This window comes from Sceloporus undulatus, unplaced genomic scaffold, assembly GCF_019175285.1.
Source record: "Sceloporus undulatus isolate JIND9_A2432 ecotype Alabama unplaced genomic scaffold, SceUnd_v1.1 scaffold_13, whole genome shotgun sequence".
In the NCBI taxonomy this organism is placed as follows: domain Eukaryota; kingdom Metazoa; phylum Chordata; class Lepidosauria; order Squamata; family Phrynosomatidae; genus Sceloporus; species Sceloporus undulatus.
Window position 1 is genome coordinate 4376037 of NW_024802935.1, and position 25632 is coordinate 4401668.

Genomic DNA, 25632 nt, shown 5'->3' on the forward strand with positions numbered 1-25632 from the left:
AATACCTTTAATGGCCATCAAAGATAGGGCATCTTTTCCTTTCAGTCAGAACTATGCCACTATTAAGAAGAAAATGTTTAACCTGCATATGGAAAAACAATAGATAGTACTGTAACCCAGCAGGGTTCAAGCTATTAACAAAATCCATCCATGTTAAAATGGAGTACTGGAGATAATCTCTCTTGTTTTCTATTTTTACTTAGCCTAGCCCACATCCATAATGATCTGTAAGAGGTTTACAATTGTGATATGGTCTGTAGTTTGTGTTGGATGTGAGCCATTGGTAGTGAGGGTGGATGCCTTTTGTGAAGCACACTTGAGCAAAGGAAAAGGCAAAGTAATTTCAACAAGATGGGTGCCAATGAATCAATGGAAGAGATTGCTGCTATGGAAAACCACCACTGGTATGCAAAATTCATGAAGACATGCCCATCTGGACAACTCAGCATGTATGAATGCAAGATGTTCCTTGGTCTCGACAATGCAACTGCAGAAGCAATTAGCTGTGTTGAGCAAGTGTTTAATATCTTTGACACAAATAAGGTAAGGGCTCATTCTAGAGTGCATTTTTTGTTGTTAAATTGTGCATCATGTACATCTCATCTTCCAATTATTTGCACAGACAATATCTCAACAGTTCAATTTTCAACTGTATTTCATTTTACAATTTCATTTTGGAAATAACGGCGTTTCACAGACAATAAATGCAGGCACTGAAGAATGTGTGCTCTTTCAAAACATTTTAAACATGCTGTTGTTTAAAAAGAAATACTTTATAGCCATGAGATATTTTTGTGGATACTTTGTGTGTCTTTGTGTGTTGAAAAATGACTTGCTGAGCATTAACCTTTGTATTGATATGCTTAGAGTAACATTTTGTAGCAACACAATGCTACAAAATATCTCAAGCAAAAACATGTGTGTCAGCAAAGATCTCGAGGAAATATTTACTAAAACACTAATTTTCAATTGTGCTTTCTGACACTGTACCTAGTAGATAGGAACCTGATGGCTATGACCAACACCCCATCAGTTCATTGCCAAATGCCTATAGGAAATGCCTGCAAATGAATGAACAAAGAAATGATGAGCATTTCCTGTAGGCATTTGGCAAGGCTAATGACATATTTAATTTTGGATGTAATTTTTAAGTGATCCTCGAACATAAAGCTCTCTGGGAGGTAAGCAAGTCTGTCCCAACTAAAGACCATTAAAAGCCTTATTCATTTCAATGGGGTCTGCTCTAGTTGGGATTAACACAATGGGGTCTGATCTAGTTGGGATTAACACAATGGGGTCTGATCTAGTTGGGATCCGCAAGCAATAACCCTTTTCATTGTCATTTCCCAACAACTGATACACATAGCATTTTGCTTCTGATCCTGGATGTAACATATAGTCACCGTGATTAGTAGCCCCTGAAAACCTTATCCTCCTCCCGTCCCCCCCCCCCCCCGGCATCTTTTTAATCCCTGCATTCCATGGCTATCACCCATCCATGCCTTGGGAGAACAAGTTTTAACTTTCCACTGTATGTACAACAACTTTCTTTTCTCTAGCCTTGATTTCTGGTTGTTCAGTTTTATTGGGGGGGGGGGGACCTATGAGCAATGGCAGAAAACATTTCCCTAATAGTTTGTCCACACCACACATATGCCTTCCATCCTCATTTTTCCCCCTAACCAAACAATCCTCAATTGTTTTAACCGTTTCTCACAGGGTAATTGCTCCAGCCCCCTATTCATCTTCATTACCTCTTTCTGCCCCTTTTCAGGCGCTACAATCTTTTTAGAACTAGAATAGAGAGTATTCCCAATTTGGTTGCATAGATTTGTATAAAGGTATTGCAATAACAGTTCCAGTTTCTGTCCTGTTCCTAATGACCCCTAGCATGGAATTTGTCTCTTTTTTTCAGTTGCTTCTCTTAACTACCAAGCCCCCCCCCTCTCTCTCTCCATACACACACACACACACACACACACACACACACGTGTGTGTGTGTGTGTGTTCATTATTTATAGATTACTATTTCCTACCCAATTTTCTTTCCACACAAATGGCTGGCATTTTGTTAGGGACCTAACATGTGTCCCTTACATATGTGAATGTCCTTTTTTGAGTATTGCATGGGTTGGTATTCTTTTCCACAGTGCCCAAAGCCCCTTCCCCCAACTTACTGTAAAGCCCCTGAACTGACAAGCAGACAAGCTTGGAGAAGCATCTGGCTACATCCTCATAGGCAGGTAGAAAAATCCCCATAGCCAGACAGAAAATGGTGACATCAGTACCCAGATCAGTTGTCATCTCCAGGGGGTCTCAGCACTGCTGTAATAATTTTGCATCTGGCTGCAAGGATGTAGCCAGATGCTTCTGCAATTTTGTATGCTCACTGTGACACACAGGAGGGCTGTACAGAGCAAATTTGGGCTTTTTGTTTATTTGTTTGTTTTTAGGAGGAATGCATATGGCACAGCATACACAGGTCCACATGCAGATACTGTATTTAAGACGGATCTCTTCTGGCAGGCCTTTCCTGAATAGATACCCAGCCACCAAAAAGAAAACCTAACTGTGGGACCCTGATTTTTTCCCCCCTTTTTTGCTGCAGTTACTGTTGTTTGTTGTTATTCGTTTAAGTTATGTTTTATACTGTAAATCATTTAATTGTATTTTAAGGGGAGGTGGGATTGGGGATGTTTATTTTAATGTTGTATGCCACACCGATTGTGTTGTTGTTATTATTGTTATTATTATTATTATTATACTATGCTAAAGGGTCACTGGATGGAGGCCTGTGTTTGAGACACTTTAAAATCATAAAAATAACATTCTCAGCTTGGGAAAACAGATGCACCAAACTTGTAAGACTCAATCAAGATTTTCTGGAACTGCTATATGGCTGTGTTGGCATATTCCATGCTTGCAAATTGCATCTATTCCTGTTTTAGGATTTTAAAGGCATATATGTTTTACAACTGAAAATATTCCCAAGCTAATAGGCTACTCAAAAGGCTACACAAAACCCCACTGACTGAACATACAAAAGAGCCGTTGCTTTTGATAGGTCTTCCCTCCATGTGACCAGATTGTGGAAAGTGTGATAATTGAAATAGATACTACAATTGATCTCAGTAGATAATGTTGTATAACAGGTCAAAGCTTAAAGAGAAACACAATGACATCAGCAGAAGGACTAGTAGGAGTAATCCATGGACGTGTCAAGATAATGTGACACGTGAGATCCATGATTGGATTTTAGATTTAAAGCAGCAGCAGCAGCTGGGGAGGAACACTTAGGTTATTAGTGGACAAGCAGCGCTGGGTGAAGGTGTGTTTAATACCTACCCAAAGCTGGGAAAGATCTTGTTTTAAAGCAATTCATTCCCATAACTGTGCTTGAAAAGTAATCTGTTCTAATTACTGACTGTGACACTAGGAAAGTTGTAATTCTTCTTACATTTTTGTAATAATCTCTGCTACTTTTTTTTCTTTTTTTGCAAGGAAGCAAAATTTAGGATTGGTAAAAAGAATGACATAAATCTTGAAGAATACCTCTTAAAATCAGGCTTGTGTTGGTAGGGTGGCGAATTTACTCTTGGTTTTAGTTTGACCTTTAAAGAAATTACCCAATGTGCTGTACCTATTTGGAGGGATTGTTTTCAGTACTTTGGATAGGTCTTTCAAAATTGCAGTTAAAACCTGGAATAGGTTCATCACCCCTCTGCCAAGGGTGCCACCGGCTGCCACGGTAATTTGAAAAGTAATTTTCAAAGTAACGATAAATGGCTATTTGTCACCTTCACTCTTGTGCATTATGTTCCTTGGGGAGTGCAGTTTTGCTCTGCCTACTTTACCTGAAATACAGTATATCTAATTTCAGGACACAATTATTTGTTTTTAATGTGTTGCTTTCAGGTTCTGCACTAATCCTGATTATTTGTTTACTTTGCTATGGAAGTATCTGTAAGGACTTTTTGAGGGTTTTTATTTTGTTTTGTTTTATGGATTTTTTTTAGAGGGGGAGAGAAATTAGGTACTATTACAAATTAAAAAATAAAATTTACATAAAGTAAAGGGCTGAACTCCTACTCCCACAGAATTACTATTGTGATCATAAACTAAACCCAATCCCTTTTAAATCTATTTACATAGATTTAATTAATTAAGTAATTAATTACTAGTGAAGCATAATGTGTTAAATGTACTGACAATCTCTGTTGTGAGAATTAAATGATGCTTCAATGAAAATGAAAGGGAAAAGAGAATCAAAATACAGTAGTATCAGTTATTAGGTGTCAGCATGTAGACCTCTTTTGCCCTTGCTCTCTTTTAGTCTCTAATATACAGCGTTACAGACCCAGGCTTCATTCAGCCTGAGTTAGTTTAACTGTGTTGTCCTTCATTAGGAATGGAAAGAGTATTCAAGAAATGATTTTAAAATGTAGGGATTTTTTAGTGTTGAAAAATCCTGAAAAGGAGATTTCTGAATCGTTACAGTTCAGAAATTATTTTGTGCAAAATTTACACTTGGATGTTTTGCAAAGCAAATAGCATTGTCTGTGCAGGAAACACAGAATTTCTTGCACAGAAAATACCATTACTGTGAACTTATTCTGCACAAATTTCGCACATGGTTGTTTTGGCAGAAAACTGCTATTATTTTCTGCACACAAAATGCTGCTTCTTGTGCAAAACAGAATAAGCCTCAATTTGCAAATAGCCTGCAAAAAATGTGTGGTTTTTGAAGACTTTTTTGCAGTGGGAAAGAAAATGGCTAAAATTACCCATTGTTTCCTTAGAGAAGAAACTTAGTGGAAAACTACATTCCTATCCTGCATCAAAATGACTATGTGAACAAGGGACTAACACCTTATGTATGTTAGTCAGAGTTGATAGCGCAGTAGATGACCTAATGGTCTGACTCATTATAAGTTAGCTTCTGATGTTGCTTCTTTCAAACTGAAATAAACTGGCTAGTTTTAATTAATATTTCTTCAAGTCAACATCAGGCTGTGCTGTCTGTACCTATCCTGTCCAAATAAAATATAATTCAAACTAATCACAGTTCTCAGTTTGAGGAAATAACTGTAGTTACATGAAAATGGAAGCAAATGGTTTCCATCTCTTTCTTGCAGCCACACCAGAGAAGGAGAGGGAGAATGGGATGCAGGCTCATGTACATAACATCACACTATGATTTAGTCTTTTGCCTGAAGTCTGAATCAGTCCTAAAATGCCAAACAAGGTTCATCATGTCCAAGAATCCGGATATGTTTTGAATGCAAAGCTTTTCTTCACAGGGAGAATTTAGGAGGAAAATCAAGCATATTCTAAATCTCTGCACTGTATTATAGAAACTTTGAATAACAAGATGGTGTGTGTGTGTGTGTGTGTGTGTTTTCACAGGTGTTGATGCAAATAATCTAAAAGTTCTTCTCACTGCAACATGCCAAAAACCGAATGTAGTTAATTTAGCACACATTTTGCAGTACAGTACTCATATTTTCCCCTAGCTGTCACACTTTAAAAAGAAGAGAACAATGAAGCGTAGGAGAGCTATAAAAGCTGTAAAAGAGATATCATGCTCTTACAAGAGCTTCCTATACATAATATCTGGGATCCTGTTCTCTAATTATGCAGACAATTAATAATAATAATAATAATAATAATAATAATAATAATAATAATAACTTTATTTATATACCGCCTTTCCGCAGTGATCAAAGCGGTTCACAATACCATCAAATACAATGATCCAATACATCAAATACAAAATACGTAAAACCGTAAGTACATATAATTAAAGAAACATCCTTAAAATCACAAGTAAGAACATTAATAACATCTGCCAGTCATAAAGAGCATCTATCAGCAAGCAATAATTTCTAATGGGAATCAGAAGGATATGCTGACCGGAAAAGATGGGTCTTTAAGGCTTTCTTAAAGGCATCTAAAGAGGAACTAAGCCTTATCTCCTCCGGGAGGTTGTTCCAGTATATGGGAGCTACAGATGAAAACGCTTTTTGGCGAGTTGATGCCAATCTCGTCTTAGGATATTCAAGTAAGCATTTCCCAGTAGTTCTGAGAGTGTGGGGCAGATTGTATGGGGAGAGGCGTTCCCTCAAGTAACACAGGCCCAAGCCATGTAGAGCTTTATAGGTGATGACCAACACTTTGTATTGAGCTCAGAAGCTAATGGGCAGCCAGTGGAGAGATCTTAATACCGGAGTTATATGATCTGATATAGAAGTTCCGGCAACCAATCTGGCTGCAGCATTTTGAACTAACTGAAGCTTCTGAACCTGGTACAAAGGTAGCCCCATGTAGCGCGCATTACCAAAATCTAATCGAGAGGTCGCCAGTGCGTGTACTATTGTTTCAAGGTCCTTTTGGTCGAGGCAGGGTCGCAGTTGGCATATCAGCCGAAGCCGGTACCAAGCACTCTTGGCCATCGCATCTACTTTGAGATGATAACTGTAGAGATGAGTCCAAGAGTACTCCCAAACTGTGAACTTTGTCCTTTAGGGGAAGCATGACCCCGTCCAGGACTGGATGACAAATTTCCCTGTCAGGACTTGGGGAACCTATCATGAGTACCTCTGTTTTCTCTGGATTCAGCTTGAGTTTGTTTTCCCTCATCCAGCCCATTACTGACCCCAGGCAGGCATCCAGAGGAGAGGTGCCATCCTTAGTCACTGTATCAGTCGGAGACATGGAGAGATAGATCTGGGTGTCATCAGCGTACTGATGACTGTGGATGCATTCTTAAGGTCATTGGAGAAGGAAACATCCATCATCTCCTTCATGCAATGACCGAACAAGTGGACAATCAACTTTTCTGCTACCTAGCAGTGCCATACACAACCGTTTAGTAGCTTGGGATGGGTGGCACAGCCAGGCTGCTTTTTCTCCTTCCAGATGCACAAAGAGTACATTATTTTCTCAGAGGATCTTTTCCAGACCTGCAGGATGTCACAAATAGTAGGGATATAAAGTATATTAGAAAATATTTTTTAAGAGTAAAAAAATCCAGTTTCTAAAGTGTTGGAAAACTCTGATTAGGAAAATCCTAAATGGGTGAGAATCTTCCTTGCTTAAAATATGGGGGAAATGCACATAGCTGTTTCCTACATAGAAAACAAAAATTTTAATAACATTTCTTCACACACACACACACACACATGCACACAAAAGCTTTCTGTACAGGAAAGTTGTTTTTGTGCAGAAAATGCTGGTTTGTGTGCAAAACCACCCCCCTGGCATGCTTTATTTATTTATTTGCACAGAACAAGTCTTGAGCTGGAATTTTTCCCTCAGTCTTCTTACAATGAAGAGAAAAATGGTAAAATCATTTGTTATTAACACATGTCCTCGGGGCCAATTAATAGCTGGAAAGGGGTTGGGTGCACCTGGCTGCAGTTCCACAGTTGGGAATACAGAGAGGAGATTATCCTTCTGGCTCCCCAAAAACAAAAGAATGTTATCATATCTGTGTTCCTGGCTGCAGAATCACTGTGGATATTGCCTGGGCACCCTGCCACTAAATGGCCATGGGGGTGTTTGCAAACATGGGTTGGGGGGGGGGCGTAATGTTTGCAGAGCAATCTGCCACACTTGTGGAGGATCATAACCTTTGTTACTGATGGCGTCTCAAAGCTGGATCCAGCGATGAAACATCCACACAAGCATGGATTTGGGGTTATTATTTTACTTTACTACATGGCTAACATGGCAACCTCCTGGATATGTAAGCTGCACTCTTGTGTGGTATATTTCAAGTAGTACTTTTAGTGGATGGTGTGTTACTATTAAAATCCAAATTTCCTGGTCTATAAAATACAAATTCCACTTATTCTAGAACCAGAAATAATCCTGCAGCACTTACTAACACTTTTAAAGGTGTTCACTGTTGTTCTATAATTGTATAACTAGTAGATACAAATCATATCACACTGAGCAAAAGCAAAAAAAGTGGCTCAGATCTTTTGTGAACTTCCCATCCTCCCTTTGTGACTTTGTGATCTTGGTGTTTATTAAGAAGATTCCAGAACAAGAATAGATTCCATAAAAATACAGATTCTCTACATATCACAGCCAATGTATCATCTTTTCTAAAGATGACAGCATTCTTTTGGAAAGCATCTTCTTCTTGAGAGTGCAGTTCATCTGGAAAGCAAGAGACATGCCTCTTGTGTGTCTTGGTTTTTTTGTTTGTTTGTTTTTTAGTAAATTGTATGCTTTTTTGCTACTGCCTTGTGCGTACAACCAAATCCAGCAGCAGCCCTTAGGAGGCATCTTTAGGCATAAGTAGCCCTTTATGCATTGGTATGGGGCTTATTCTGTTAACGCTTAAATGCCTAGCATGACATTGGTAGATCTCCTTCTCTGACCAAGATCAAGAATAGTAATCAAGGTAGAAGGACCCTTGACTTGGCCAGGCTCATGTGCTGGTGGACCTTTAAGCATTGAGGCAGCCATGTGGAGTGCTACTAATATGATCAGTGAAGCAGGGATGCTGTTAAAATATTTAATTGTTTTTTGGGGGGGGAATCAGCTCACTTGAAATGTAATGCTGGAGAAGAGGTATGGATACTGTGGACTGCTAAAAAGCCAAATAAATGAGTCCTAGAGCAAATCATGCCTGAACTTTCCCTAGAAGCCAAGGTGACTAAACTGGGACTGTTATACTTTGGTCATATCATGAGAAGACATGACTCACTAGAAAAGACAATGATGGTAGAAGGCAGTAGAAAAATAGGAAGATCATATTGCATATGAATCAACTCAATAAAGGAAGCCCTGAGTGTGTAAGAACTGAGCAGGGCTGTTGATAAAAGGGTGAACTGGAGATCTCTCATTAATGGATCGCTATGAGTTGAAGTTGTCAGCAGTACACAACAGCTGGGTGGTCTTCAACATATAAAGTGCCCTCTACTGGCAACATGGGAATGGGTCTTCTCCATGATGGTCCTACCATTGGGACTGCTCTCGTCCTGGTATTTAGAGGTGACAACTGTGGCATACATTAAGTGCTGGTAAAAACTCAGCTGTGTTTCCGGGCATTTCTGAAACATTTAAGAATTGTGGTTTGAGCTGAAGATTTTAAACATTTCAGTAATTATTGTTTGAACTGATTCAGTGTTCTGTATTTTGATGCTTGCATTTTCACGAGTTCTTGCAGGCTTTTATCTGTTTTGCTTTAAGATATCATTACATATGATGATAAGTGGTATAGAAACTGAATTATAAATAAATGAAGTGTGAAAGGATATTTATTGAAAAATAATATTCAGCTCCACAGTTGGCTAGATCTCCAGGGTACCAGATAACATAGTATAAAACCGGTTGCTTATCTGGGCTTGCTTGGTGGTCATGGTGGTGTGCTTTCAAGGCATTTCTGAATTATGGTGACCTTAAGGCAACCCTATCATGGGGTTTTCCTGGCAGATTTGTTCAGAGGGGGGCTGTTTTCACCTTCCTTTGAGACTGAGAGAATGTGACTTTACCAAGGTCACCCAGTGGGTTTCCATGGCTGAGAGGGTATTTGAACCCTAGTCTCTAGAGCCAAAGTCCAACGTTTAAACCACCAGGCCATGCAGGCTCTCAGGGGTTGTTGTTGTGTGCCTTCAAGTCATTTCAAACTTATGTCGGCCCTAAGGTGAATATCATGGGATTTTCGTAGCAAGATTTGTTCAGAGGAGGTTTGCCATTGTCTTCCTCTGAGGCCGAGAGCATATGAACTGCCCAAGGTCACCCACTGAATTTCATTTCATCCAGTATAATAAGCTTCTAATAAATATATAGGATTGCTAGCTCAAGTTTTCTTCATTCTTCTCCTACCACTAGAATTCACTTTTTGGACACTTCATTATAAAAGAAAAGGAATCTTGTGGGCCCTTTAAGACCATCAGATTTATTTTAGCATGTATTTTCATAACTGCACTCTACATCCCCCAGACCTTGTATATACATGATATTTCAAATGCTTCTACTGTACATACACTAATTTACTAAGGCTCAAACAGTGTATTCCAAGCATCTGAGAAAGAAGATACTATCATAATCGATGACAGCCATGCTAATCTAAAACCGTCAGTCTTCAAGATGCACAAGACTCCTTTATTTCTCCTTTTGATTGTGAAACTGACTACTGGAAAATACACTTTAAAAACATTCTAGGTTCTTATTTAGACCATTATTGAAAATGAAAATAAAAGAATTTCTCCAGGCAGATACATTCTGAATCCCAGGTATCTTTCGCCTCGCCTCTATTTATCGTATACAGTTTTAGAGTGTAAACTAGTGGGACGATCTTTGATTGTTAGCTTTATGTGGGGCCTGCCTATCTTTGAGTAGGCAAAGATTTGAGTGTAGCTATCATAGTTATAGACTGAAGCAAATCTATACTTGGAAGAAAACAGGGCTGTATAAAAATAAAGCATACATTGCACTTAGTGGAGTCCAGAAATGCAGAGAAGTGTACAATTTAGTTAAAAATAATCTTGTAAAATGAAAAGGAAATCCATTAAACCTCCTGGGAACATGTGCCGGACCAAGGGATTTTTTTGTCTAAGGCAAAGAACTACACAGTGCCCTGTCCCATTCCATATGCAAAAGCCTCCAGACTGGCTCCTCAATCTATCTTCAACACACTGATAGTGAGGCAGCCTCCCCCACTGCCTATGAGAATAAAACAGCAGGTTAGGAGGCACAGGGTAGGTCATGAAAGTGCACAGCTCTCTCCTCCAACACTTCACTGCCACCTCCCGGCTGCTTGAAGTGACTGCCTCACTTTTTAGAACAAAATCCAAAATACACAAAAAAGTGATATCTTTATTGGCCAAGCAAAAGGCACAAAATACATCATGTGTGCACGCACATGTGTTGTATGTCTTCAAATTGTTTCCAATTTATGGTGACCCTAAAGGGAACTTATAATGGGATTTTCTTGGCAAGATTTATTCAGAAGAGGTCTGCCATTGCCTTTCTCTGAGGAGTTAGGGATTATGTTAATTTTTGTATTGTGATATGGTTGTTACCACCTCGATCCTATTAATTGCCTTTCTTTGAGGCTGAGAAAGTGTGACTCACTCCATGTCACCCAGCTGGTTTCCATGGCTGAGCTGGGAATCAAACTCTGGTCTGCAGAGTCGTAGTCCAACTTTTAAACCACTACATCACTTTCAAAGTTTTCTGTGGAAAGGCTTCTTCATCAGAAAAAGATATTAAAAATCATACAGGGGAAGAAAAGCAATGATGTTAGAGATACAGGCCTACCTTTTATCTGAGCTATTATTTTTGTTGTTAGTTAAGATGGTCTAGAAAGATATCAGTGCATTTGATGATACCAAATTTTGACAAAAAAGGGGGATATTAGCATCACCTGTTCAGCACTGACCTGCACAAGGGCTGGTTTTCAAAGGCCACCATTATCAAGGAACTCAGTTTGTCTACTTATTCAGCATGCTTAGCCATCCTTCACCACAGAACCCACTGGAAATGCTTCTTCCATGCCTATATGGTACCCAGTTTGAGGAACAGCTGTCTCTTCAGCTTTCACTGAATATAACAAATGCATCCAATAATCAAAGCCCAACAAACCAACTAACTGTAAAGCATGCTTCTAGGTGAGGCTTTGATTGTCCTGCTGCATCCATAGAATTTTACAGGGAGACCATAAAATACCATTTTCCATTGGTCACCTTCTTGTTACAATCATAGAACCGGAAATGGAAGGGACCACAAGAGTTATGTAGTCCACTCCGTCATGCAAGAACCTACTGTTAAAGTATTTCTGCAAGATAGCTGTCCAGCCTCTGTTTAAAATCTTCGAAAGAAGGGCCACTACCTCCTTAGGTAGACATTGGCTGCAACCACACTGCAGAAATAATCCAGGTTGACACCACTTTAACTGTCATGGCTCAATGCTATGGAATCCTGGGAACTTTTGTTTTGTGACATTTAGCCTTCTTTATCAAAGAGCTCTGATGCCACATGAAACTACAGTTCCCAGAATTCCACAGCATGAAGCCATGGCAGTTAAAGTCATGGCAGCCTGGATTATTTCTGTAGTGTGGATGCAGCCATACTGTTTGCATGTCTATGCTTGCTGATTGCTAGTTTGAATGTTATTGCAGTTTTGGAGGGGGGGCATGCCACAAAGCAAGAACCACACAGAGGCTTATGTGGAAGGAAAAAGACCACAACTTTATTAATTACATCTGACAGGGGTTGGCCTGAGGCATGGGTCCAGATCTAGCATCGATCAACCTGACTGCTGAATGATGATAAAAGGGAGGTAACCTGATAATCGCATGTACAGATCTCCACTCTTGTAATGTTTACATATCTATACTTACTGATTGCTAGTTTGAATGTAATTCTCTAGACGTTTAAGCACAGCATATATTTCATGCAACTTCCTGTTTGCTAACTTTGTTCCACATCCTCTCTCTTCCTGCCTGACTCTTACCTGCAGCTATTCTTCTCTTCTTCCCTCTGTCGCCTCTATTAACTATGTATGTGTGCACAACTACTGTTAAGTACAGCTACTTCATATGTTTTGCAAAAAAGAGTCAACTTTTTTATTTTCTCTGCTGGTGTAGGGTTCAGCTTTTGCTTTGTCAATATTACTCTTCTTCAGAAATCCAGTACTATCTCTCCAGTTTCCTAACACTATTCTACTGTCAAACAGCTCTTACCATCAGGAAGTTCTTCTTGATGTATAGGTGAATTTCTCTTCTTCTAATTTAATCCAGTGATTTGTTTTCTAATCTCTGTAACAGTAATACATACTCCCTCTTGACACGACAACCCTTCCGATGTTTAAAGATAGGACTGTCATGTTTAAAGATAGGACTATCATGTCACCTCTCAGCCATCTATTCTCCAGGTTAAGCATAGCTCAGGCCTTTTACCATCATAGCCATACTCCTCTGGAAACATTCCTGCTTGTCAATATCCTTCTTCAATAGCTTCTTACTGTTACATTTATATTCCACTCTCCTCCAGTGAGTTTAAATGGGCATATATGTCTCTTTCTTTTATCCTTAGAGCTCTATTATGAGATAGGTCAGGTTGAGAAATATTGATGTTCTTGAGGTCATTGAGTCAGTTTTATGGCCATTGAGGTGTAGACCATGATCCCACAAGGCCCCCCCCCCCACTACATCACACTGATCCTCTCATATTTTCCCTTTATTTCCCCCATTTTTTTCCTTTCTACAGAAAATTCATTAAAGAAGTCAAAACTTAGTTTCTCTTGATGAACAGATTGTCTTTTGCAATGGACAATTCTATTTGATGAAAGGCATGGAGAGCAGTCCATATGAAAGTACTCAACAAGTGTATAGACACAACACGGTTATATCAGTTTCTTTTCAGTTAAGTTGTCATGGGTGCATGCTACAGAATATTGGAATTTGTAGTTTGGTGAAGGACTTAAAACTCTCTAAAAAAGAAGCCTAACACTGCAGTTCAAGGGAGTAGTCTACAACTCTCTGAGAGAATTCTGACTACTTCACCAAACTACAAATCCCAGGTTTCTATAGGAGCCATGAAACTTAAAAGGGTATCAGACTGTTATAACTCTGTACAGAGTAGACACATTCATAGATTTTAAATGTCCACCCACAGTTTTGCTGTGCTTCAGCATCTCCCTTTATCATGTCTTCCCTTATCACTACCTTATCATCCTCCTTATTCTCTTGATCTTTCTTCTTAATTACCTCATACAAAGTACCTATTAGCTGCAACCTCTTAGAGGTCAGATTTTGGCCAGGAATAGTTTCAGAGACCATCTGAGAACTGACCACTTGCTTCAAAACAATATCAGTTGAAGTTGGTGACTGGAGGGGCAGAGATGTATTCACCAAAATATAGGGCACAATAATTTGAGGAACCTCCAGAAAGGATGAACATTTCTTTCCATATATAAGATAATTTTTCCCCAAGAGGAATTCCTATTTGCTTTCAACATGTTATAAAACCCTTCTATTTTAAAACTGGTGGCTGGAGATAATCTCTCCGTTAGGAGCCTGTTCTTACTTAGCCTGTCTTTGGCCCCATCTTTTAAGAGGTTTAGAGCTGTTGTTAGTCTGTCAGTGGACAGGAACCAGTGGAGATGAGAACTGAGGTGCATCAATAAAACGCTGGAACTGAGGATACTTTCTGTGCTGTACAATGGGTAGTAATCAATCAGTATTTGGGGATAAAATCACTGACCAAGATACTCACCAGTTGTATACCAAATTTATGAAGGAATGTCCATCAGGTCAACTGAGCTTGCATGAATTCAAGACCCTTCTGGGTCTCCGTGATCTGAATTCAGAGGCAGATCAGTATGTAAATCAAGTATTCAATACCTTTGACTTGAACAAGGTAAGCTCAGTTTTATTCATTGCTTTTGTACTTAGCTGCACTAGCTCACTTTCAAATGTATTTTAAAAGGAGTGCTTTGTTTTGAATAGTTCATATACCGTACTTATTCTGTGAAAATAATATTTTGCTGTGTTTAAACTGGCTGCATCTAAAACCATTACTGCTTAGGGTAATTCCCCCTTTGTTAGGGTCATTTGACTTTTTAATATAAAAATTGTATTTCTCAAGACTTTTTAAATATTAGTTAGGCTGAGGGGTTTATATGCACTACACTGAAATGTGTGTGTCTGTAAAGTCAGAAATAATAATGCTCCAGAAAGCCTGAAAATTATGTTAACAGTTTTCTCACCAGTTAATTTAAAACATTAAAGTAACTAATTAATAAATAAATTAGTTAATTAATCAATCCCCACCTTAGTTTATGGCACTGGCTGGCTTACAGGTGGACAGTTCTCACAGAAAATCAGATTTCTCTGGGTCTTCACTGGGTTTACTCTGGTTTGTCAGAGTAATCAGATTGGGTATTCAGTAGGTTTACTCTGGTTTAAGACTCAATCCAATCCATAGTTTTAAGGCACTTAAAATTTTAAAAGAACATATTATAGTATTACAATTTTAATCCATGGAGATAAAGAGAGAATTGTTATGGTTGTGATTGTTGCTTGTACTCCAAAAACACTCACTTATACCAGGCCTGCTCTGAATAAAATAATTTTGTATCCTGGTGGTTAATGGCAAATTCACTATTGCCTGAGATCTTAACAGTAACTATGAAATTCTACTTGAAAAAAAAAATCTTTTTTGATATTCTAATTCCTTCCTAATTTCAGGACATTATCATCTTATGTGAGATAATCAAATTCTTAATAGGTTGTTAAACTACAAAAATATGGCATTCTCAATGAGCTTTTCACACTTTATATTTATGTTTTTAATTAATTAATTTTAATTTTATTTTTTTTTGCTTGACTGTAAGCTTTCTTTTTTGCCAGTAGTTATGCCTGTTTACTCCCTGTGCAAAAATATCAAAATGAAAATAAGATGTTTGCTAAATACTAGTGGTTTGAATTAAACAAAGCAAAACAGAGTAATAATAAAACTGTACATTTCTTCTTCAGAATGATTTGCATAATGGGCACCACACATACAAATAAAATCACATGTGTTTGGGTTTCTTAGACATCAGTCTATTGACTCCAGTGGCCTTCAATTGACAGATAGATGATTATATATAATCTGTCTGTCTGTTTGTTGTCTACAGACAGATGAGTAAGATTCCTAAGCAACTCATAATAGGACATCACTTGAGAACAAAATGTATCAATACAGGAGCAAGAGCAAGTATGCTTCTTCTGATCTATATAAAAAGATGGTGCATCTGTAGCAAAATTTGCAGTGTGGAGTGCTCTTTGTTCATGATTCCTGTTACTTCCTTCCCCCCAAAATTTTGGAGGCCACTACAATTTCATCGTCAAAGAGCTGACTGGCCTCATTTGAGAGGTTCTTTGTGCTATTTAACTATTTATACCCTGAAAATATTTTTGCTTCTGCAACCATTGGAGTCCTCCTAAGCCTGGAGTCCTAAGCCCTTGCTATTTTGGTTGCATTAGCAATAGCGCTCACAGTTTCTATCTGTTGTCTGAACATGTTTTGTTACCTAAGCTAGAAGACAAATTGTACCCCTCTTGCTGCTATTAGGCTGTCCATTAAATTTTGTTTGAATATTGGCAATTGAATAACATTCCCCCACCACACCCGAGGGCTGCATGATAGCTTAGGGGTTACGGATAGGCATATGGCCTTTTCCCTCCAAGACAGGGAAATGAGCAAGGGACACAGGAGAAACATCTAGGGGCCACCATTGCTAACCCACAGGATCTGTGCCTGATGTGGTTGCTGTCTAAAGGTAGAGCAAGCTCTGAAACTTGGTGGGTGGGTGGGTGGGGAGGAAATATAATCCACAGGGAAAAAATGGAAATAAAATAATTAAATAGGCAATGGTGGTACCGTATATACTCGACTATAAGTCGACCTCATGTTTAAGTCAAGGGTAGGTTTTTGGGGCCAAAATTATGGATTTTGATATGAGCTGTGGATACGTCAAGGGTACAACTTAAGAGCATTTAACAAAGGATGTAAAGGATGATGCAAAGGAAAATGATGCCAAAGAACTTAGAACATCCTGGCAGGCTTAACTATTTGTGCTCATCCTAAAGGCTGGATGAATGAGAGAGTAGAGGAACTCCTTGCTGCTTTTTTTTTTTTTTTTTTTTTTTGGTGCTCCCAGGATGGACTAAATTCTTGCCTTTTACCATTCTATTCAGAGAAAGGGGATGGCTCCTTTTTATGTATATACAAGTTAAAGTACAGTACTTACATTGACCATTGGATAAGTCGACCCTGGTTTTTTGGGGTCAATCTTTTGACTTATATTTCTAGACTTATACATGAGTATATGCAGTAATTTAAGATCCTGCGCTTATTAAAGAAGAAGAAGAAGTAGTAGTAGTAGTAGTAGTTGGAGGTTATAAAAGGAAATTACCAATGTAAGAGTTTTACTTAATATGGAACCCTGTGGTGCCCCTGACTTCTTAATGCTTCCTGAATTAAACGTGGCATTCAGGCTCATGGCATACTTTCACCTTTTAAAATGGTTTAGAAGATTTCAAGGGTGAGTCATCACTGCAGCTGCTTCAGTTGTTTTTTTTTGGGGGGGGGTAATCCAGGTATTAACATGTACAAATATTTTGCTGATATTGAAAGAAGTGCTTTAACTCAATCATGATTCAAAGAAGGCCCGGTGATTTCTTTCTCCAAATAAATTGTGGACAGAAAGGCCAGGGTAATTAGAGATCACAGTCCAAGATATATATGAAGAAATCCAAGCTAGATTACAGTGGAGTTATCATTTCAGTCACCATTCAACACAGAAGTGCTCCAATTCAATTGAGAGCTTTGAATGGGGCTATAAACTATTGTATGTTTGTTTTCCTTGTTTAGAAGCTAGGGGCTTTGTCATGTTTCTTCCAACCAGAAATTCACTGGAGCTGTGTGGCTAGAACATTAAATACAGAAAGTTAATGGCTAAGAAAGATATATATTTGGAATCTGGGTAGTCCTTAATTCAAATGTTATGTCAACCACATACTCACTAGGTCATGGTGGGTGTAGACGAGCCACTAACTCTCAGTCCTTAATCTACAAACTGTAATATGGGACTAATAGTGCTGGTTTACTTTGGAGAATTATTGTATTATATAGAGAATAGTTTGGGTATTTTGGAAAAAAGGAATAGAGAGCAGGTAGAAAGGAGGAAAGGAAAGGTGTGGTGCGAAAGACCCAAATCACTGATCAGTTTAGCATACTATCAAGTTGGAATGCACAGATCAATAAAGTATATGGGCATTTGGAGAAAATGAAATGTATTGTAAATCAGATTAATGGTAGAGAAGAAACATTGTCCTTTGAAGGTTCTCAGTTGAGTCCCTAACATCTCTTTTTTCCTTTTTTTTAATTGCTAGACTTTATTTTCTTTTCAAAAGTATATGCACAAAAATATAAAGGTACCTATAACTCAACATATATTTATATACACACATATTTAAAGATGTTTCTTTCTACATCTTTCAATTTGATGTTTCTTTTAAATCTATTTTTCCTTCCATTTTTCCTTCCTTTTGTTTTAAATAGTTAACCTCTAACACTTTAACACTTAAGACCATAGTTTTGCTATTTCCCCCCATTTTTATTATATTGTTGTATTGTTTTCCCATTTGCAAACATGGGGATGTTTTGAGTTCCTCCATGGCAAGGGAGGTTGGAGTAAATGGCCCTTGTGGTATTTTACAACTCTATGATTCTATTTTTAATTCTGCAGGGTAGGTGCAGCCATAGTGCTTTTACTATGAAAGTGTCCTTAGCCTTTCAGAATGTAAGGGATACTAGAGCCATTGCTGTCATCCTGTTCCTTGTTTTCCTCAGTTCTAATTTCCATGGCTGGAACTGGGGAGGACAGGTGACGTTCAGTGGCCCTGACTAGCTGGCAGCCTGTTTTTCCCAGTCTAGTGTCCATAGAAACAAATAGGGGATGAACTGGGGAAAGATTCAATCATAGGTGTAACTGTGGGTGGCTACGTGAAGACATTGCTCTCACATAATGCTGCATTCCCAGTGAAATTTTTCTCAGTTCCCAAATTTCTAACACTACAGAGAAGGAGACAATCAAAATTGTTTCCAGCTTGAACAGTTACATTTGCTATTGTCACATTTCCCAGGTAAAGTGTCTGAAGCTGTTCTGTGGATTAATTAAACTGTGTTTCTAAATGCTCAACTAAGGTCCAAAACACACTGAAGAAATAATCCAGTTTGAGGCCGCTTTAACTGCCCTGGTTCAGTGCTATGGAATCCTGGGAATTGTAGTTTATTGTAGCACCAGAGAACTCTCCCACAAAACTACAGTTCCCAGACTTCCTTAGCGCCCAGCCAGTGCAGTTAAAGCAGATTCGAACCAAATTATTTCTGGAGTGTGTTTTGGACCTATGTTTTAAGTTACTTTGTCATTTGGGACTGAAGGAAAATTTCAGTGAATCAGCATGGTGTAGAGCAGTGGTTCTCAACCTTCCTAATGCCACGACCCTTTAATACAGTTCCTCATGTTGTGGTGACCCGCAACCATGGAGGAGCGGTATCTCGGTTTCTGAGACCATCAGAAATAAGTATTTTCCGATCATCTTAGGTGACACCTGAGAAAGGGTCATTTGACCCCCAAAGGGGTCGTGACTCACAGGTTGAGATCTTCTGGTGTAGAGGTTTGAGTGTTGGACTTAGGGCTGGAACAGATAGCCCTAAAGGGGCGGCTTGATGTTGCCCCTTTGAGTGCCGGATTAGGGCTGCAGCAACTGCACACCGCAGCCCCGATCTGACGTTTTTCCGCCCCTCAAAAAAGCAGCAAAATGCGCCCCCCTTTTTGGGTGGAAAAAAGCCACCTTTTCCACTGCCACTGCACTTTTTCAGCACTCCTGCAGCATGCCATGTATAAATGCCACACTGCCAGAGGGCCGCCACACTACCCACCATTTGGTTGGAAGGGCAACATGAAACCAGCTTGGTGGCGGCGTTGGTGGATGTGTCATCTAAACGCCTCACCCCCATGCTGGCATATTATACCAGTCTGTTTTGCCCCTAAGACTCTGGCAGACCAGGGTTCAAATCCCTGCTCAGCCATGCAAACCGACTAGATGCCCTTGGGCAAGTCATACTCTCTCAGCCTCAGGGAAAGGTAATGGCAAACCTTTAAATTATCTTGCCAAGAAAACCCAGCTTCAGTGTTGGTATTAATCAGAACTGACCTGAAGGCACACAACAATATTAGACATCTGAGGACTGATGTCCTGACATTTGGGGGGATTCATATTTGGGGGAATGCCTTCATCTTCCCCCACTGTAGCTACACCCCTGTCTACCACATTCCCTACATAAATCTTGGACACTGAGTGTAGGGTGGGAGAAATGTGCACCAGTGGTTCCAAAGGAAGGGAGTCTGTGATGTAGTTCCAGTGAGAGAGGAACTGTCAAAAGGGGAGGGAAACCCACAAAAAGCATGGGGGGGGGGGATGCCCCAAGCAGCAACTCCTTTCCCCCTGAAGCTATAAGCATCTTTAAGCATGCCATCTTCCCATTATTGCTGGTAGTATTGCTCTGCCAATCAATGTGTTCAGACTGTTTCATATCATTTGTCTTTACAACATCCCTGCCAAGCAGACCAGAATTGTTTTTCTTATATCATGAGATGAGGTGGGAACCAAGGATGAAAGAACAGTAGTTTGTCCAAAATCAGCTATAAAGTTCATGGGCACAGTGAGAATTGACAGAGACTTTCTATTTTATCCCTGACACATTTTCTCACCCGCAGTTAAGATACATAATTATTTGTTGATGTTTAATACATCCCTGGAAGGAACTAATTGTAGAAAAAGAAACTGTCAGGTAATTGCATGAATGGGAGGGGAAAACCTTCCCACATAATGCTGTCATGTTGAATTCAGAGAAACCCGAAAGCTATCTTAATAGGACACTTCTGTGTAACAATGCCTTCCCTATTTATTTCAATTAGCTTTCTGTTGCTTTGCTGTAATTATGTGAAACCACTCTGGGACAATTTTTGCTTGAATTACCTGCTGCTTGCAATTAGAGGTGCTTAGTACAATAAGAAATGCTACATATGGTCCATGAGCTGTACTGTCTACCGTAACCAGCACTCCACAGCTTTCTATGCTTATTTTCCCCCATATCACTATCTCCATCCATATCAAAAGTTTCAGACAATAATAAGCAGGACAATGTAATAAATTTGCACTGAATAAAATTATTTAAATGTCTCTCTACTGCTGATCTAATTTGGATAGTGTTTTGCTGTCTTAACTATTTAATTAATTTTGTCATTATTTTCCATCAAGTCAGCTTCAGGTTATGGCAAACCTGTGAGTGTGAAACCTCTGAGAACTATTCATTCAGTGCCTCTCCCAGACCCTGGCTTCCTTTATTGCATTAAAACATCTGTATTGTGATTTTATGTACCCTTGTTTTACTGCCTTCCACTTTACCAAGCATTACTGTCTTTTCCACTGAGTCATGTTGGCTCACATTGACTAGCATCCTCTTCATGGCACACACAGGATGGTACTACATTCTTCCCTCTGGTGTAAACAAACACTCCCTTGATTTACTGTATAGAGCTGCTCCCTCCGGGGGAAGCATGGAAGCATCTGGCTATGTCCCCACAGCCAGATATGAAATGATCTCATCAGCCACTGAAACTCAGGCAGTCCTCAGCACATGATGTAATTATTTCATATCAACAACAGGGATAGAGCCAGATGCTTCTGAGAGTCCTCTCCACTCCTTTACATCAAGCACTGAATGGCCATGGGGAGGGCTTCATTAGCTCTATAGCAACTCTGGCTGTTGGTGGTAAATGGCTCAGTAGAGATTCTTTAGGATTCTAGTGAGAGTTCAGGCTTGATTTGCTCTAGAACCCATTTATTTGTTCTTTTTGAAATCTTATTTATTTGATATACGATATTGTTATTAGAGAAAGCATGTGTTGACAGAAGAAACTCAAATAGGAATCTTTTGTGTTTGTAATATTTTGAAGAAGTTTATGGTAGGATCATTTTTACACAGGCATGTATGTTAATTAAACATATTACTGACATTGCTGCTTCTTCTAGTGCCATTGTCTCCAAACTTCTACTGTCTTGAATAGATGAAATCTCTCTCTCTCTCTCTCTCTCTCACACACACACACACACACACACATTTCACATTCCATTGACCAAAACTGGTAGTGGATTCAAGGTGCTATCTAAAAAAGTAACTTTTCTGAAGTTCTGTCATTCATACACTCTTATCTGGAAACAAGCTTACCAGAAAACAGAGTAACAATGCACTGTCCCATCTTAGCATCATAGAATCATGGAATTGGAAGGGGTTACAAGGTTCTTCTAGTCCATCCCAAACCCCTGCCATTAGGAATATGCAACTGAAGCACTTCTGAAAGATGACCATCCAACCAATCTCTGTTTAAAAACCTCCAAACAAGGAGATTTCACCAATCCTCTGTTCCACTGTCCACTTAGTATCAGGAAGGCCTTGCTAATGAAAGCTGTTCTTGCAATTTGAATCCATTGGTCTTGGAGTAGCAGGAAACAAACTTGCTCCATTTTCTACATAATAGCCTTTCAAATGTTTAAAGTCAGATATCCTATCACTTCACAGTCTTCTCTTGTCCAAACTAAGTATACCCAGGTTCCTAAATCAGTCATCATAGGACTTGATTTCCAGACCTTTTACCATCTTGGTTATTCTCCTCTGGACTCATTCCAACTTGTCAATATCCTTCTTGAACTGAGGTGCCCAGAACTGGACACAGTATTCCAGATTATACCAAAGCAGAAGAGACTGTGACTGTATTCCTGCTGAAGCAGTCTAGAATTGCATTGGGTTTGTTGGTTGCTGCATCACATTTTTGCCTCATGTTTAGCTTGCAGTCCAATAATACCGCTAGATCTGTTTCATGTGTACTGTTGTCAAGCCAGGTATGACCAACCCTGTTGAAATCCATGTTGTATCATTCAAGAAGCATGCCCTCTATTCCATTATCAAAGTCAGTGGTTACCAAACTGTAGTCTTTCAGCTTTTCAACTTCGACTTCCTGACGCCTCAGTCAGCTTGGCCAACAGTCAGGATGAAGAAAAGTAATTGGTGAGCACGCTTTAGTTCTGCTCAGTCAGCCAGTTACAAATACACCTAACAGTAGCATTGTGTAGCCCCCATTTTACCTGCTTGTTTGCAAAAATATCATGGGGAAACTTGTAATAATAATAATAATAATAATAATAATAATAATAATAATTTATTTATATCTCCCACCTCTCCCTTCAGATCAAAGCAGGATTACAGCAGTAAAAACATCATAAAATACATAGATAATACAAAATACATCAATCAGAAATAAAAAGGGAAGAGTTGTTACAGTATTGCTCACAGTTGTAAAAATTGAGTCATCGTATTCAGATGTTCAAAATCAGATTAGAGGGGATCCATTAGATAGGCCCACTGGAAGAGATCCATCTTCAATGCCCTCTTGAAGGCTTCCAAATAAGGTATAAGACGGATCTCTTCTGGTAGATTGTTCCAAAGTCTAGGGGCCATCGCAGAAAATGTTTTATAAGAGGTGGTTTTCAACCTGGTTTAGGGGTGTTCTAATTTTTTTTTTGCCAGATGTCCCGAGAGTGTGGGGAAGATTATGGAGGGAGAGGCGTCCCCTTAAGTAACTCGGGCCCAGGACATGTAGGGCTTTATAGGTAATAACCAACACTTTGTATTATGCCCGGAAGCTACACCTTGCTAAGATCAAGATATAGTGCATCTTCAGAATTCCTATGATCTACCAAACTTGTAATGCTTTCAAAAAGTAATTGACTATATCTCCCATCATTGCCAGCAGAGTAACTGGCTATGTTGTCTGGGGATGATAGAGATTACAGTCTAACATATCCTAAGGGAACTGGGTTGGGGAAAGCAAGAGTCCTGTGGCGCCTCAAAGACTAGCCAATTTATTATAGTACTTTTGAACTGTTGTGTTTAACAGCCAGTTTCCTCATCCCTTCCCTGTAATCTTATAAATCCCCATTAATTTACAATGCACATGTAGACATGAGGTGTTAATTGTCACTGACAATTAATTCATTGTCAATTAATAGTAGCAAGTAGATTATTAACAACAGTCACAATAAAACTATGGTCAATTGTCAAACATCCTATCAATAAGGGATCAACATCTGTTTTTGGAAGTTTCTTCATACTGTAAAGCATTAAAAAGTCATGTATTCAATGGGGTGGTTGTGTTGTTCTGTTGGGCTATAATCACAAGAGTTCTGTTGCCCCTTGAAAACATATAAATACTGGCACTACCCAAAATTATTATTGATAATGCAACACAGCCTGGCAGTATGTGAACTAATTAATAGATGAAGGCTATTATAGTAAAAAGATTAAAACCTTTAGTGATGGTCTGAACTCAATGAATGTGTTGCAGTTCATCCATTTCTTGCTCTAATCTTCACCTAAGTTCCTCTGTCCACAAGACCCACTTAGGTAGAATACTCTGGGATATGGAAATGTTCTGCATCTTGTTTTTGTGTATTGACATTTCTTATGTTGGATTTGTGCCCATTTATGTATCCAGATTTTCCTGTTTGTTCTATGTAGAATGCTGAAATTTATTTCTGGCAGAGAACAAATCCAAGTTGTTTTATCTTATGCCAGGAAGACTAATGTGTGCTCACCTTATAGGATTTCACCAGTCCAAACATTTAGTGCATCATTGCATTAAGTATACAGCAACTTGAGTTGTCAGAACTCAGTCTAAATGGTCACTACGATAGGACTGCTTTCTTGGCTGGAGCCTGGATGACTTTCAGCCTTAACAAGGCTGGGTCACTTTTGTCCTCTGGTCTCTTGGTCCTCTTAGAACACGGTTAGGACACTAATTTAGTGGAACTGGCTTGTCTGCCAGAGGCCCAACATGCAATTTTATCATGTTCCTTGTTATTTCTTATCCGCTGTATCCTGTTATTGTTAATTAAATGCATTGAACAATGTGGTTAGTGTCACACAACATTTAAAAATAAAATAAGCTGTTTGCTCGCTTTCCCCCTCTACATACTCTGGGGCTACCATTCATCATCCTGGCAAGGTTTGTGTGCCATTAAGAGCTTGGAGAGGAGGGGGCAGAAAATTCAGCAATTTCAGATTGCAATTCAGAGTGTAAGTTCTGCATAGATAGTGGTCTTCTGTTCATTTTGCTCAGTACACTCATGGTGCTAGGGAAGAAAGAATGAAAGATTCTTATTTTCCACTAAAGAGAGGAGGGGAAAGTCCTAACCAATCCTATTTGCCATTTTTCTCTCATTTCATCTTGTTCTCATAGACAGAGAAAAAGGGAACATAGTAATCTATTCTTAGACAGGTAGGGGAAGAGGCAGAAATATTAACCATGTGAAGAAATTATTTTCTCTAAGGATGTCATCACACAGAGGAAAGTGTTAGGTCAATGCAGTGTGATCCCAGGTGCAATCATAGGGTTTCACGTTTTTGCACAAGAGGTTATCACAAGTAATCGAAGGCAATGCCAAGTCAATTTGGACCCAATCCAGGGTGAACCGAGAGATGTGTAAATTCAGGGAAATATAGAATTTAGAAATCCTGTTCCATTTCAAAGTTGCATTTAATTCAAATTTGCCAGGTATGGAACGCATGTCTCGGTCACCCTTCGAATCAGACTACACTTCCCAAGCTCCATTGCTGGCAGCATTTTCTCTCCTGTGCTCCCTGGCTGCTACCTCTGGAAGCAAAGGGGCCAGAAAAGTGAAGGTGATTGTGCTGCCCAGGGAGGGGGGGGGAATGCTCTGGCCTCCCCAAAAAGTTAAAAGACCAGGCATCAAAGTCCACCTTTCCTTTCTGCCTCCCTCCAGGTGTGGGGGGCTTTTCTCTCAGCCTCGCAAAGTTCCTCTTAGAGTACTTCTGGAGCTGTTTTGGGGATGAAGCAGCCCTCCCCACAGACACACACACACACACACACACACACACACACACACTGTCTCCCTCTCTCCTCCTCTCAATCCTTTCCAGCTCTTCCCTTTGCAAACTCATTCTCTATAATTGGAGGGAAAGGATTGGCCAGGGCTCTCT

The 25632-nt window shown here is 39.3% G+C and overlaps 1 protein-coding gene across 1 annotated transcript in view; it reads left to right on the forward strand.

Moving 5' to 3' along the window:
• The first annotated feature begins 14181 nt into the window (after positions 1–14181).
• The window catches only part of LOC121917222 (guanylyl cyclase-activating protein 3-like), a 28645-nt gene continuing 17194 nt past the window's right edge, over positions 14182–25632 (forward strand). Inside the window, exon 1 of the mRNA XM_042442977.1 lies at positions 14182–14379. Within this exon, the coding sequence (XP_042298911.1) occupies positions 14182–14379 (198 nt within the window). The remainder of the gene's footprint in view (positions 14380–25632) is intronic.